The following is a 14,326-nucleotide window of genomic DNA, read 5'->3' on the forward strand; positions in this document are numbered from 1 at the left end:
TTATTATAAAAAAATTCCAATTGGTTGAAACCATCAACAAAGAAGAATCAATGCATCTACATATTAAGATAATAAACCAAAATCAAGAAAGTATGAATTTTAAAAGTCCTAATATCAATCTCATACTTATAAGATGGTCTTACCATTTCTTGTGGGGAAGGTGTCCTTAGAGAAGTAGCCATCTTTCCTTTATTCTCGTACTTTATTTTGACTTGCATCCACACTAAGACCCAATGATAGAAATCTTTATCTTTCCATAGATAGCTATGCCTTGGAAACTGCAATGGCAATATGGACAATTCTAGAAATTACATCTTTGATTTGCTTTTGTCCCTTTGAGTGGTGATGATTACATTTACATTATCAAACCAACTCCGTACAAGACACTGATTAGTGCACTATATGGAATGTTGGTCTTTAAATTGTTTGGACAAGTGTCAATAGCTTTGTTTTAAAAATATTATTAGCGTCTCAATGGGGTCTCAATCTCTCTTTCCTTATACACGAAATATTTGCTCATATGTGGTTGTCTCAACCAAGGGATTTATGCTAGGACTACATGTAGAACTGAACTTTTCCTTGATCTCTTTCAGTTATTAGTATAGTCGAAAACACGTGTTGTGCATGACGAGACGCTGCCAGGTCCGTAAGAAATAACTCATGGGAACCCAAATCACTTCATTCAAAAAACATTACCTTGGAGACGTAGACATCCCGATCAAAATGGAATGACCATGAGCGCACTGAGCATCGCAACATTTACAGAGAGCCAATCGCCTGACGTGGTGCTCATCATCTTGGACCATTGCAACCAAGCAGGGCTTCTCAATGGCCAGGATGGTGAGTCGACCACGTGGCATAAATTGGTGGCCCTGACAGATTCGGATTTACAATAGAAAATCTCAGGGATGGATGGCATTGCATGTTGTTGCTGAGCATGGAAACTTCAAATTCATCGTGGATCTGCTCTACTCAGAGCCACATACATCCCTCGCTTATACAGATTCTTGACATCAAAACTAAGGGAGGCATGGATCAACATTCAAGATGGGGAGGGCAACATAGCTCTACGCTTTCTCGATCGTCCACCAATTAGTCTTCATCATCGTGTAATGGTTGATTGGTTATCCACTTCCTCATGAGCCTTGTTCCATAGCAATTCAAAGTTTCAATTTCTGTGCATGTTCTTCAAAATAAAGCAAGTAGACAGGCTTTCACATCACATTTTGAAGTTTCAATTTATGCATTGCCTGTCTTGCCTTTGCACTCTTTTTTGACTCAGACTTCAAAGAAATCTTTCCTGCGAAACCAGACTTTAGAGAAATCTTGCCTATGCAAGATAAATAGGGAAACTGTCATACATGTCGAGGCTCGGGTTTGATCTTCCAAGCAGCCAGACATTTGTTTCAGCAATTTCTCTCTATTACTAGCATCAGCTGCTTCTCCAGGATCGTTCTGATGGATGATCACGCTTATGTCCAACGCACAAACAAACTGTCAAACAGGATGCTTGTTCTGAGAAGAACCAATCGTGATATATGGATTGTTTGGCAATGAATGAAACTCACATATGAAACAGACGGTAGTAACTGCCCACGCTTGAATCCACAAGTCCCACTTTTGTAACCAAAAAATCATCCAATGGTACATAATGGTCCATTCTAATCTGATGATGGAGAATTTTTCAATCGTCCTCCCCCAACCCTCTCCTTAAGAGAGAAAAAGATAACACTCGGCAAGGGTCCTAGCAAGCGATTGCTTCGCCCATAGTTTCTTGTATCATTTACCTTTATGATTGTATCTTGTCTCATGGGCCCATGAGGCCTCTTCTAAAGACGTTAATATATCTTTCTTTCTTTCTCCCTTTCTCACCCCCCTAGAGAGATTTACCTTAATCAGCCTGCACGAGTGGCCGACCACTGATGAATATCTTGATAAGTGGCGCTGTGCGCTTGATTAAGAGATACAACGTCGGCCAGCCGCCAGAGATCCTCCATCTATAATCCGCGCGGGAGGGCGGAGATCGCTAGTATTCGGACGGCTGAATCCGACTTTGCTTCTGGACACATCTACTTCTGTGTATTCCTTCCCATTCGGTCCCAATTCGTCTTAATCAGTTGAAACCATCGCATGAAGCGGTATAATATTGTAGACATCGTATGATTCTGCCGCCTTGTACGACAGCACTCAGGACTATATAAACAGCTTTATGCGACATCTTCCTTCGTTCAGTCGATTCGTTTGTAGCCCAATCTTCTTTGACGAGCACCATCTCAGCTTTAATATGGCGATCGCAGCTACTTCAAAGATGATGCCCTCTGCAATATTAGTGTTACTGTTATTTCTAGCTCCCATCTGTATGTGTACTCGCCAACTTTTCTTCTTGATCGCAGTGGAATATTCGGCGTGTCGTCGGAGTTTGCAGTGCTCCACGAATAATAGTTGGTTATTATTGAGTGAATGGTGCAGGCAATAATCAGATGGAAAGAGTGAACGGTGAGACATCGTGCAACGCTGCTGTTGTAGTGGAAGACGGCGACACATGCTTCTCAATTGCTCAGAGCTCTCACCAGAGCGTGGATCAGTTCTTAAGCGTTAACCCAGGCCTTAACTGTGACGACCTCCAGATTGGTCTACAGGTGCGTCTCTCGTGAGCGTATTTGTATTTAATAATTTCAAACTACGCTTTGACTCACACACTCGCCATGGTTTGCAGGTCTGCCTCTCGTAAACGTATTGGATGTGATTCTGTTATCGATCGCTCTGCCTCTCGACGTATAATTGGATATGGATTGGTCTGCAAATGCAGCCAAGCTTTGCCTTACTATGAAATAAAGATTGTCTATCTCACACCTCACCACGCAAACTCTGCAAAATTTATATTCTTCTTAAACTTATAATTCACGCATTGATACGAATAATTTAGTCGAGTTCGCTAAGACATTCAAGCTCTCTATTGCTCAGGGTAAGGGAACCGTGCGTGTTATTGTTGCTACGAATAAACGAAACCCGTCAGGGTAAGGGAACCGTGCGTGTTATCGTTGCTAGTCTACACTCTCTCTCTCTCTCTCTCTCTCTTTCCGTCTCTCTCTCCTTCTCATCCCATTGCAAACTGTAGGCTCACCATCAACCCCACACCCTGATCACGGCCTTTCTCCACAAATCCCGTACCACTAAATCAATTGCTTGATCTCCTCCTTGGCCGCTCAACGGATCTCTTTTAATTCAGGTTCCAGATGCGGAGGAACAGTAGCTCAGGCAAGTGCAACGTCGTAGACGAGAGGTGGCTGAATTTGCATACACCAGATTTACTTTCAAAACTTTCGCTCACTTCCCAATACGTGTCGTTAAAGACAACCAACTGTGAATTTTCTTCTACAACAAGAATCTATACTTGCCAAATTGGAGAGTTTCACTTCTCTAGTCTTGTACATCAACGTTGCAGCTATCCCCATAAAAGACTTCCCCACCCAATTGCAGCGGACATCTTTCTCAAACACGGTCCTTCCTCTAAAAAATCTAGAGAGTTACCCTCACCTTGGTCATTTGTCGACTGTGGCCTCTATCATAACTACATAATGTAGCTCCACATCTGTTACATACAACTTGATTTTGGTTTTCATCTAATTAGCGAGAAGCCAAGCTGCTCGCTCATTAGAAAAGATGGTTTCCCATTGTTAGGAGTTACTTGAGTCCACCACATGCTCTTCTAGAGGCTACCATCACTCCTCCAACCCTTGGGGACCCTCCATATAGAGATAATTGCATTGCACTTTTTCTCAGAAGTCCACCCTAGACATTTAACCTGACTCCCTTGATGGGTTCTTCGAATTGCCCAAAACGCGTGTGCCACCTTTTGCTCCACCAACCTTTTTCCATCCTAGTGAGGCGAAACTGCTTGCTGGCCTTGCGAGTTGGTGTTTCAATCTAGTCTATTCCTCGCTTGTCAATATCCTTCAAGAACATCCTCTACCTTGGCTAGTTGACATAATCATATTTAGGCCTATGGTTTCTACCCTTTGAAGGTTTCTTTAAATTTACTAGTTTTCTTTGCTTCTACACAGTCTCCCTACCACCTTCCCAGAGCGTTCTCTCATTATATAGCGGGGTTCCAGCCATCACATTCCTAAGAACCTGTACCACCTTGCTCTCTCTTGCAAGGTGGAAATAGATGGACCATGGCCTATATGTCATCCCTCATCATAGGCATGTTGCTCTGGACGATAGCATTGCACAGATTACTAACAACAGCATCATATAGGGAGATCCTGGTTTTGAGATCTTCTCTGGCTAGCAAACTCTGGTGTTCGATTTTCAATAGATTTACCATCGGTGTTGGGGTTGCATTAGAGCTTTGTATTACATGCAAACAATGTACACTACGATATTAACAAATTATCAAATAGATTGTACAGACATTGCATCTCATACCATTCCTTCGAAATTTCCCAACGGTAAATCCTAACTCTCCACCAACTAAGCCAGCTCCCCACATAGCATAGTTCTTTGTTTAGAACATTTTCTCACCTCCAAAATGCCTGTAATACTTGGTCTGCCTCCACCCTTGTTTCACTCATATGCCATTTCTCACACAAATCTTTATGCTCTGGATGATGGGCACTTGCTACGTAGGCTTCATAGTAACACTTTGCTCCCACTGGACTACGCATGAGCACTCCCTTCCTTCCATCTCAAGACATCCGTTAAATACCTATCCAACCACCTCGTCAATGCTTCATTGACCATGAATCTATCAAAGCTTTGCTTTTGATGGCCGAAGCGTAGCTTGACCTGTTTAAGGTTCTCCCATAAGATTATTTGAACCTCTATATGTTCTTCTTTCATCTCGCACATTGCTATAGTGAGCACTTCGCGCAAGATTTGGTACAAAGAAAGCAAACAAATTTAACATACACTCTATAGGATATATTTTCTGATACATGCAAGCATACAAAGGCTACACCTTGGATCATACACATGACAAGCAAGCGTGCTCTAGCCAAGCACTCTTTTTGTGTGGTCATACATCACCCAGCTAGTCTTCCAATCCCCAGAACCATCTCGATTCATGTGATTGACTATATCAACCCCTAATGTTGGACCACTTATAGACTTTTGAAGACAACATCTATCCTCCTCAAATCCTTGACTACAAAATCGATGACAATGGAAGAAATTGTACATGCATTTCTATTTGAGCTCAAAGATACTATCTAGTCCACCATTTCTTGGTAAACTAGTTCTTCACTGTGTCCATACTATCGTGCAAGCTGATTGAAATGATAATAAGAAAATCACTAATTAATCCTCAGCAAGCACCATCACAATTAATACCAAGGGATTTCCATGTACCTTGTGTTCTTGCAAGTGGCTCCAATTAAGCATCATCGTAAAAAAAATTACTTCTATCAAAGAATTGGTGTATATCAACTACACCGACACTACGATGTCGGTATATGCCAATGCTTATATCAACAATGGGAACTCTGAGTTACCGATGCCCATACCCATGATGATATCGACACATTATTTGTGATGTGTGCACTGACAAACACTCCAACACTTTTCACTTGGCTTTTTTCTTTAAAATATTTATATTTAGCATTGGTATCGGTGTCCAAAAGTGGCCCATATCTTGTACTATAAGCATTGAATATTGAAGAACATCTTTATTCTTATATCATCTTGATATGTTTACAATACTTGTGTATATTTTATTGAGTATTTTATTAGTTTTACATATTTCAAATGAACAAAAAAAGAAGAAACTGTGACTTTCTCTCAGGGCCCCAAAATGAGCTCCCCTTTATCCTGATGTTACATTGGATATCTTTATGTTTTCCTCATGTCCGAACCATGAAAATGTCATGAATATAGAGTTTAGTTATTTAAAGCATCTTTGAGTGGAGACCATCAAGATAAGAAATAATTCATAGAAGGGTACACAAAATGGTTGAAAACCAATTTCATTCTTACTAAAGAGGATTGGAACCACTGCCACACTTGGCATTTCGTATTAAACTTCTACAAGACCCATTCCCACCACCTACCTTTGATTAAACATGAGTGAAACCCCATTGGGATTCTCAAAAGTTTGAAAGGAACCCCTTTAAGAATCTCCTTACTCTTTCAGCATCCTAGGAACCCACCCCTTATTACCAAAAACACATATTTTTTCATGGTAACAACCTAAGGCTTTGCAACAGGTGTCTAAGGATTCCATAATATAATCCTCATCATTATGAGAACTGATGTCGATATCATCATCAAATTGTTGGCATAAAACTTTTTGTCATTGTTTACTTGGATAATCCTAGTCGCAACTATCTACCCTATCTTGTATCAACCATCTAAGCTGCCCAAAAGGGACCACTAGAGCTATTTACAAAAAGGATGCTTGGTGGTACCTTAACTAGAAGCCACTTAAAGAACACCAAAATTCTAGATGCAAGACTTGGAAGGAGTACCCTAAGATTTTCTAGCAAAGAAAGGGCACAAAATAGACTGAAGAGATACCAATAAAAACACATGATGGTTGGTGGTATCGATTAGTAGACAAAATGGAGGATGTAAGTTGAAATGATCAGAATCTTCTGTGAGAGGTTACCAAGCGTGGAAATGTTAATGCCAAGTTCAAAAAAATTTATCAATTCATTCAACATTCACTAATTTTGGGCCTTCAAGAGTGAGGAATATGGGAGGAGGTAGAAGTTCATGTGACTCTTGTGGTGGTAAGAGTTTGCAACACACGAATCACTACCAATCAACAAAAATCTAGGGATGAGCTATTTCTATAGAGGATCGCATTGTTCATGTTGGTGAAATCCAACCCACTTCCATACTTTTGGTTAGAAGTATGTTTCTGCAAAAGCACATTGTGTGAAGAACCATCTGACAACTTGCTCAGGATGCACAGGAAGGGAAAACAAAAAAATGGTAGTAATCAGTTTGGTACACAAAGCCTTAGTACTAACAAGCATCCAGATAAAGATAAAGGCACATACAAATTGAGAGAGAAAGAGAGAGAGAGATAGAGAGACATATATTTATATAGATCAATAGATAGATAGAGAGAGGGGGGGGTATAGGGGTCGATATATAGCGACCCTATACTGCCATACATACCGACTATTACCAACCCTTCCATCGACGCTTGCACCGATTTCTAGGTACAATTTTCCATACTGACATTTTACAAAACGTCATTTTTGAGGATCCCAAAATAAGTTTGGTCATTTGAAGATAAAAAATATCAGAGCATGTACATAGTGAACTTAACATACAAATGTACAAAATGTCATTATAAAAATGTGAGGGCCAAATTAAACATAGGAAGTGTCATTGAGGTCAAAACAATCAATCTGTAGAATTTACATTGACAGCTTTATCTTGAGCCAGGTCTTGTGCACCAAATATGTCTATCTCAAGGTCTACATACAATTGATCACCTATATCGTCATCCCCTAGTGTATGTCTACCTAATACTTGATCCTCTAGTTCACCCTCTAGTTGTCCCTCTTATTCCCCAAAGTCATTATCTCCACCTTCCTCCATTATAGTGTCATTATTGTCACCTTCTTTGTGGCCCATATCTAATGATATTTTTATTAAAATTATGTGCTTTGGTAATCATGGGCAATGGTTGGAAAGCAGTGATGCACATCAATCAGCCTCCACCAAAATATCACTTTATGTATTCTCTATTTTGTGTTTATAAAGGCATCTGAATCCATGTCTAATTCACAGTGCAGACATGTGAAATAGACGCTCTTATAGATGCACCCATATTTTCACTATTCTAGTTGGGCCTATAAACATGCCCGCTATTCTCTGCGTCTATCAAGCGCATCTATAGTTGCTTTGTCTTGTTGTGATTATATACATTCAACAGACCAGAAAGTTGATTGAGAAGACCAATCTAAATGCTTTTGCAGTGATAATTATATATGTTCAATAGATAAGAAAGTTGATTGAGAAAATCACTTGGACAATAGGTTATCGACCATATGAAAGCAATTTTTTATTTTTGTTAGGTCATCTTTAAAAACAAGAGTTTAGCACTTTAGCACTTGATGCTTCACATATATTAAGCTAGTTTTTATTTAGTTCATCCTTTACTAACCACCTTCTTATTTAGTTCATCGCTTGTTGAGTCTTTGTGTAATTGCTTTACTAAACATTCATAGAACGTCCTTCAACCAAAGAGCTCCGCCAACATCTATACTCAGGTGCCTCACAAAACTTGATTATTTTTAAGCAATCACTATGGCATACATCTATGTGTTGGAACTTTTCTTTGCCTTTTGGTATAGAGATAAACCAACTTTCTTTAATGTCGTACATGATTGGGAACCATGATATCACCGTAGTTCAGTACAATGCTTTGTTCTTGATATTCCACTTGAAAGGTTACGTTATTTGTATTTCACTACATTCATATGCTTGGTGTTTTATTTGTAATGATAATACATGCATTATTATGTTTTGCTAACAAGTTTAGCTACAGATTCAAGTTGGCATGAATCTCAGTTAAAGAGACTTGCGAAATATACTATATCAAGCTTTACTTTCAACATGAGCTGATTGATTCAAAGCAGCTTCCACAATATTTTGTATTGTTTTGAAGGCTAGATTTTCATCAATTATCTTATCATTTACTTTTGATTTCCTAAATTTTTTATGTTATTTTTAAGGTGAGAGTTACTTTCGATTATCTTATGATTTTGAAAGCGGGTTCTCTTTCATCTTTTGTTAATCAAGCATGCCTATAGGCCATCCATTGTATTTGATCTTTAGTAGGGTAAAGATCATGTAGGTGTGCTTGATATGCAAAAGAAAATGTCAATTTAATGTTTCTTTCTCTCTTATAAGCTAACATCTTACTTGACTTGCTCGTCATGTATTCATTACTAGCTTCACTTTCATAACCTGGTCCATCCTATGAAAAAAAAGGACTTGCCGAATGTTTTATGTTCTTAACATGCTAACATGTTTTTTTTTAATGTTTCTTTTCTATTTAGCTTTGATATCATTACTTCTTGGATACGTTACTTCACATATGCAAAGGTGCTCACATGTCTTTTTGTTGTTTCCAAGGCACTCATTTATTTCTAAGGTGAGCTCATATGTTCTCTTTCATCACACTCAGTTATGTCTCCAAGTACATGCTAGTTCGCATAGGTGCCTAGATACAATCCAATGGAATAAACACACATTTGATACCATAGTACATCTACTTTGTTTTTGATACTCATCTATATTTATGAGTGCATGCAAGGTCTTGCTAGACCAGTGGTTTGTTCCTTCTTTGTTGATTAACCTATTGATTACTTTTGGTATGTATTTACTTATTGGTTCACCTTATATCTTCAAGCAAGGCATACTTTTATTTTGCCCTTTATGTGGTGAGGTATACTTATATGTCTTTCATGATGAACACATATGGTTGACTTATTGAGTACTCCTTTGGCCCTGGCACCTATGGATTACTTATTGCGTACTCGTTTGAACATGGCAAGGTTCAACATCTTTCAGGTGACAATATTCATAAACACATATGGTTAATTGCTTGAGTACTCATTTGGACGTGGCATATGGCTAACTACTTGAGTGCTCATTGAGACGTGGTCGTACATGGAGTCCACTTTTGGATGTGATACATATTTACTCATCTGGACGTGGTACATGGATTATTACCGTGTCCTCGATTGGATGTGACACATATTTATCTGGCTTTCACGATGGGCACGTATGGATTACTTATTGAGTACTCATATGGACATGGTCATATTGCGTACTCATTTGAACGTGGAAAGGTTCAACATCTTTCAGATGAACACATATGGATTACTTCTTCAATACTTATTTGGATGTGGCACATATGGATTACTATTGAGTACTTATTTCAATGTGATCACCATTCCCGGATGCCCATTTTATTGGTTACTTCTGGATGTTCTTTGTAATCTTGGATGCTCATCTTCCCGGTTGTTCGGTACTTCCAGATGCAAAGAGGTTGTTATTTCATTCTTGCTTTGATTATGTAAGCTGTGTCTAATCCACACCAGCTTGCCTCTTGTCACACATGTGTGGCTTATGCTCGTTGTATTTTCAGTTGTTCGGTAATTCCGGATGAGGAGGTTGTTATTTCATTTCCCCCTATGATTATGTAAGTTGTGTCTAATCCATACCAACTTGCCTCTTGTCCTCGGGGGGGTCACTCATCATATGTAACCCTATCACGTGAGTTCAACAGAAGGATATTTTTTATTCCTAAAATTTACAGAAATAAATATACATAAGGGACTATTTAAAATAGTTTTGGAAAAAAGTTACAGATTTGTATAGAAAAGGGGTACATTTTATTAATGAAAAAATTTACAGATAAGGGATTTTAAATATAGGCCTTGAACGCACGTGATATAGAGGGTTTATACATAGTGACCCCCCCGAGCTCTTGTCATACGTGCGTGGCTTATGCTCATATTTTTTATTGTTCGGTACTTCTGGCTGCCCAGTTGTCTGGTACTTCTGGGATGCCCAATTTTTTGGTACTTTCAGATGTCTGGATACTCATTGTGTTTCTGGATTATTGGTTCTTGACTTGCAGGATTATTATGGGATTTCCTATTGTGTTGCTACAGCTTTCTTACACTATGCAAGAGACATTTCAGCCCTGGCTTTGTGGACATCTCAAATTGCCCCTCCATACTCATCTTTGGAGTGATTGAAGCAATTTCCTCATACATTCATCCTTGGTACAATAGAAAAGGACACTTGAATATTTGTTGTGTTCATATAAACTGCATGAAATTGGTCATTTTAGGTGGATGAATTGTGCAAAACATGAAGGCATGATTAGAAAGATATGAGGAGATTGGACTAGATTGAACTTGGAGACAACAAGCTCTACTATCCATACGAAGATCTCAAACATCGAACTTGAAGATCTCAAGCCCTGATTATGCATCATCACTATGTCAAATAAGTCGAGATTTTCAGGCAGATATTTTTTCTATTTTACACACATACTTTGCACTGTATCATGCACTAAACATAGTGCCTATACTTTGCACTATACTATGGACAAGTGCTTGTCTTATGCCTTTGCACTATCCACATACATTACACTGTATCATTCAAACTGGCATATGGCCATCCTTTGTATATATATTTTCACATAGATATATATAGTGGCTTGGGTTTTTCCCTTGTACTCCCCAAGGGTTTTTTTTCATCTGTAGCTAGAGGGCCTAGTTTGAGTGGGAGTTTTCGAGCTATATTTAACTAAGCCTAGTCCTCAACTCTATATATGCCTATGATCTATGAATAGAATCACTTCCTTGGGAGCAACTCTTGTGTCCATCTCGCTCCTCTTTCTCTTCCTCTCAACAGATAGGTCACCAATTGATTTCATGGAACATGCATGCCAGCAGCATCAAGTTGATTGATGATATTCTTGAATGACTCAATATGTGTTGTAATATGAGTTCCCACTTTCTAGGGATTTCTCAAAAGATTATGAAGATAAAGAATCTATGTGACATATTTATTCTCAAAAGTAGCAACAAGATATTACCATATAGTATGAGAAGCAAGAAGAGCAAATACATTCAACATAAGATAATCATGTAGAGCAGATAAAATATACCCGACGACAAGCTACTTTATCACAAGAATGCCAATTGGTAGAGTTAAATTTCCATTGCTCAAAGAGAGGGCCCCCGGTCACAAGAACATGATTTTTAGTTACATCAACAAGTTGGTATGGACAAACAAGATCACCAAGAAAAATATCAAAAAGATCATCACGTTCAAGTATCAATAACATCTTCACTTTGTAGCTAGAAAAGCCTTGTCCTTAATATAAAGGAATAGATCGTTGGTGAGAGGGAAAGCCATTGATGATTATACATGTTGCCATCGTGGCTCAAAAAATTAGATGTGTGTCAGAGCTCATGATAATAAATGAGAACACAATTGTCACTCAAACAATATAGATGTCAAGATATGTCCCAAAAAAGATAAAACCTATGATGGGAGTATGCTAGAAATAGCATACGCGTGAAGAAAAGCACTATGAGCTTCTTGATCATGAAACCAAGATATTTTTGTAGAAAAGCATGACTACAATCGTGCCAATAATGAAACCAAGATAGTGATCATAAAACTAATATATTTTTGGAGAAAAGCACTACAAGCGTGCTGTTCATGAAACCAAGATAGGAGTAATCGACACAAAAAACAATGTAACTTTTTTTTCCAATTTTTATCGAGGTGTGTAATGGCTCAAAAAAAAGAGCACGTTGAGAGAGATGATCTGCAAAGCGATCATCGATCCCTTTTCCATTGTTAGCTTTCTCAAATTCGCACCAAAAGACATATCAAGTTAGAGATGCCAAAATCGACAAGAGCAAATAAGCGATGAGATGCTGAAATAGCTATGTAATGAAATCAACAAGTAATACTTCATGTCTTTCTTTATTAAAGTGAGCATACAATAGCAAGACAATTTTTGCTCTAATACCATGTTGAAAAAGAAGAAGAAGAGATGATAGACACACTAAATAAACTTCCAAAGACTAATTCATATTGATCACAAGTTATAAATATATAGGTAAGACCTAGTTCAAGGTAGAGCGAGCTATATATAGCTCCAACACCAAGTTAGTAGTTTTGTCACCCTCATAACATTGTACAAGTGTGTTAATGCCAAATCTTGCGTCATGGTCTCATGCTCAGACATCTCACCCCCAACTCTCGTGGTGCCTCCAAAAAAAGAATCCATTATGTCCACCATACCCTTGTTTTTCTCTAGTGGATCATCCTTGAGATCATCTTATTCAAACTATGGCAGTGGTGCATGTGGTCCTCTCCTCATCATGTATAATGATGCAAGGTTAGTGTGTGCAACATGCTTGAAATATAAACATCCATGAATCACTCAAATATCATTGGTTTACAGATGATGCACTAGCATGACGACCAATACCCTCTTCTGGTGGTGCCTCTCCATAGATTTGCAAGTGGCGCATGGCCATACCACGCTAATGACGAACCCTTCACCAGAAATGCATGTAAGGACAAGGCAATCTTTCATGAATCTAGTCCAAACTCTCAAGTGGTGGCACCCTATCTGATGAGCTATCACTACTCATCCTCTTTACCTCAACACATCCAAAACCATCCACCCCAATCAAGTTAAACACCCGAATCCCCCAAAAACCCTAAAATCCATCCAAATTTCCCAAACCCTAAACCCCCCTTAAACCCTGAACACCCCCTAAATCCCCCTTAAATCCCTCCTAAATCCTCCCAAAAGCCCTTAAACACCCAACAGCCCCGAACTGCCATTAAACCTCCCCTAAATTCCATCAAAACCCCCCCCCTAAATCCCCTTACATCTGTCCAAATTTCTTAACCCCCCCAAACCCTAATTCCCTCTAAATCTCAAACAATCCCTAAATCCTTTCAAACACCCATAAACCCTTCAAAATCTCCCAAGCCCCCCCAAAAACCCTAAACCCTAAACTCCCAAAACCCTTGTTTTGTTGGTAAGGGCATCAGTATATATTGATTTCCATACCGACATTGATACCGACACTTTGCTATATATACCAACTTTGATATCGATGCCAATACCGATGGCATCGAGGGGAAAAAACCCACTCTCTTCATCCCACAATGCCATTCACGTTTTTGTGCATTCTCCTTCTTCGCTTTTGCTTTCAATTTGTGATCGCCCACAAAAGCTAATTATATCTTCATTTTAAAAAAACATATATATATTTATTTATATTCAAGCATAAATGAGAATAATTACTAGCACTTAATTTGTATCTTCAACATAGGCGGTCTTTCACCTGGTTCATTTGGATCCAAGATGGTGGTACGTGGTCCAAGTTGCTCCTTGAAACAAACATATTTTTAAAAATAGGAATGTGGATATGGAGATGCCAGTAGTAGATTCAAATAATGATGCCGATGGATCTAGGGAAGAGGATGAAATGCTTTTTGGCAAACCCACATATACAAAATTAAGTCAGGTGAGTAGAATGAGGGAATATGTAAAATAGTTTTGCCAATATCAATGATGAGCTATGATTCAATCTCATCCTCAATGAGATCAACCCTTGCCAAACTATCTACTTCAAAATCCAAACCAATGTTGAGATCTACAAATATATTCAGCCCACTACTACTTGTGCTACTCACATGCTCATCGAAATCAGCATCACCAATGGTAGGCTCATCCTCATAGGTAATGGCCTCAATATCTGTATCTCCTATCTCATGATCATCCTCCTCTCTCGTCTCACGGTCATTA

The 14,326-nt window shown here is 38.7% G+C and overlaps 1 protein-coding gene across 1 annotated transcript; it reads left to right on the top strand.

Annotated features, from left to right (window-relative positions):
- The first annotated feature begins 2,253 nt into the window (after positions 1-2,253).
- On the top strand, positions 2,254-2,866 carry LOC147893216 (uncharacterized). Its single transcript, XM_087385514.1, has 3 exons — positions 2,254-2,357; positions 2,470-2,639; positions 2,717-2,866. The coding sequence occupies exons 1-3, from the start codon at positions 2,285-2,287 to the stop codon at positions 2,729-2,731; spliced, it is 258 nt and encodes an 85-aa protein (XP_087241640.1). The 5' UTR covers positions 2,254-2,284; the 3' UTR covers positions 2,732-2,866.
- The last annotated feature ends 11,460 nt before the right edge of the window (positions 2,867-14,326 follow it).

This window comes from Dipteris shenzhenensis, chromosome 15, assembly GCF_047967505.1.
Source record: "Dipteris shenzhenensis isolate YYH24624 ecotype China chromosome 15, Dip_SZ_1.0, whole genome shotgun sequence".
Taxonomy (NCBI): domain Eukaryota; kingdom Viridiplantae; phylum Streptophyta; class Polypodiopsida; order Gleicheniales; family Dipteridaceae; genus Dipteris; species Dipteris shenzhenensis.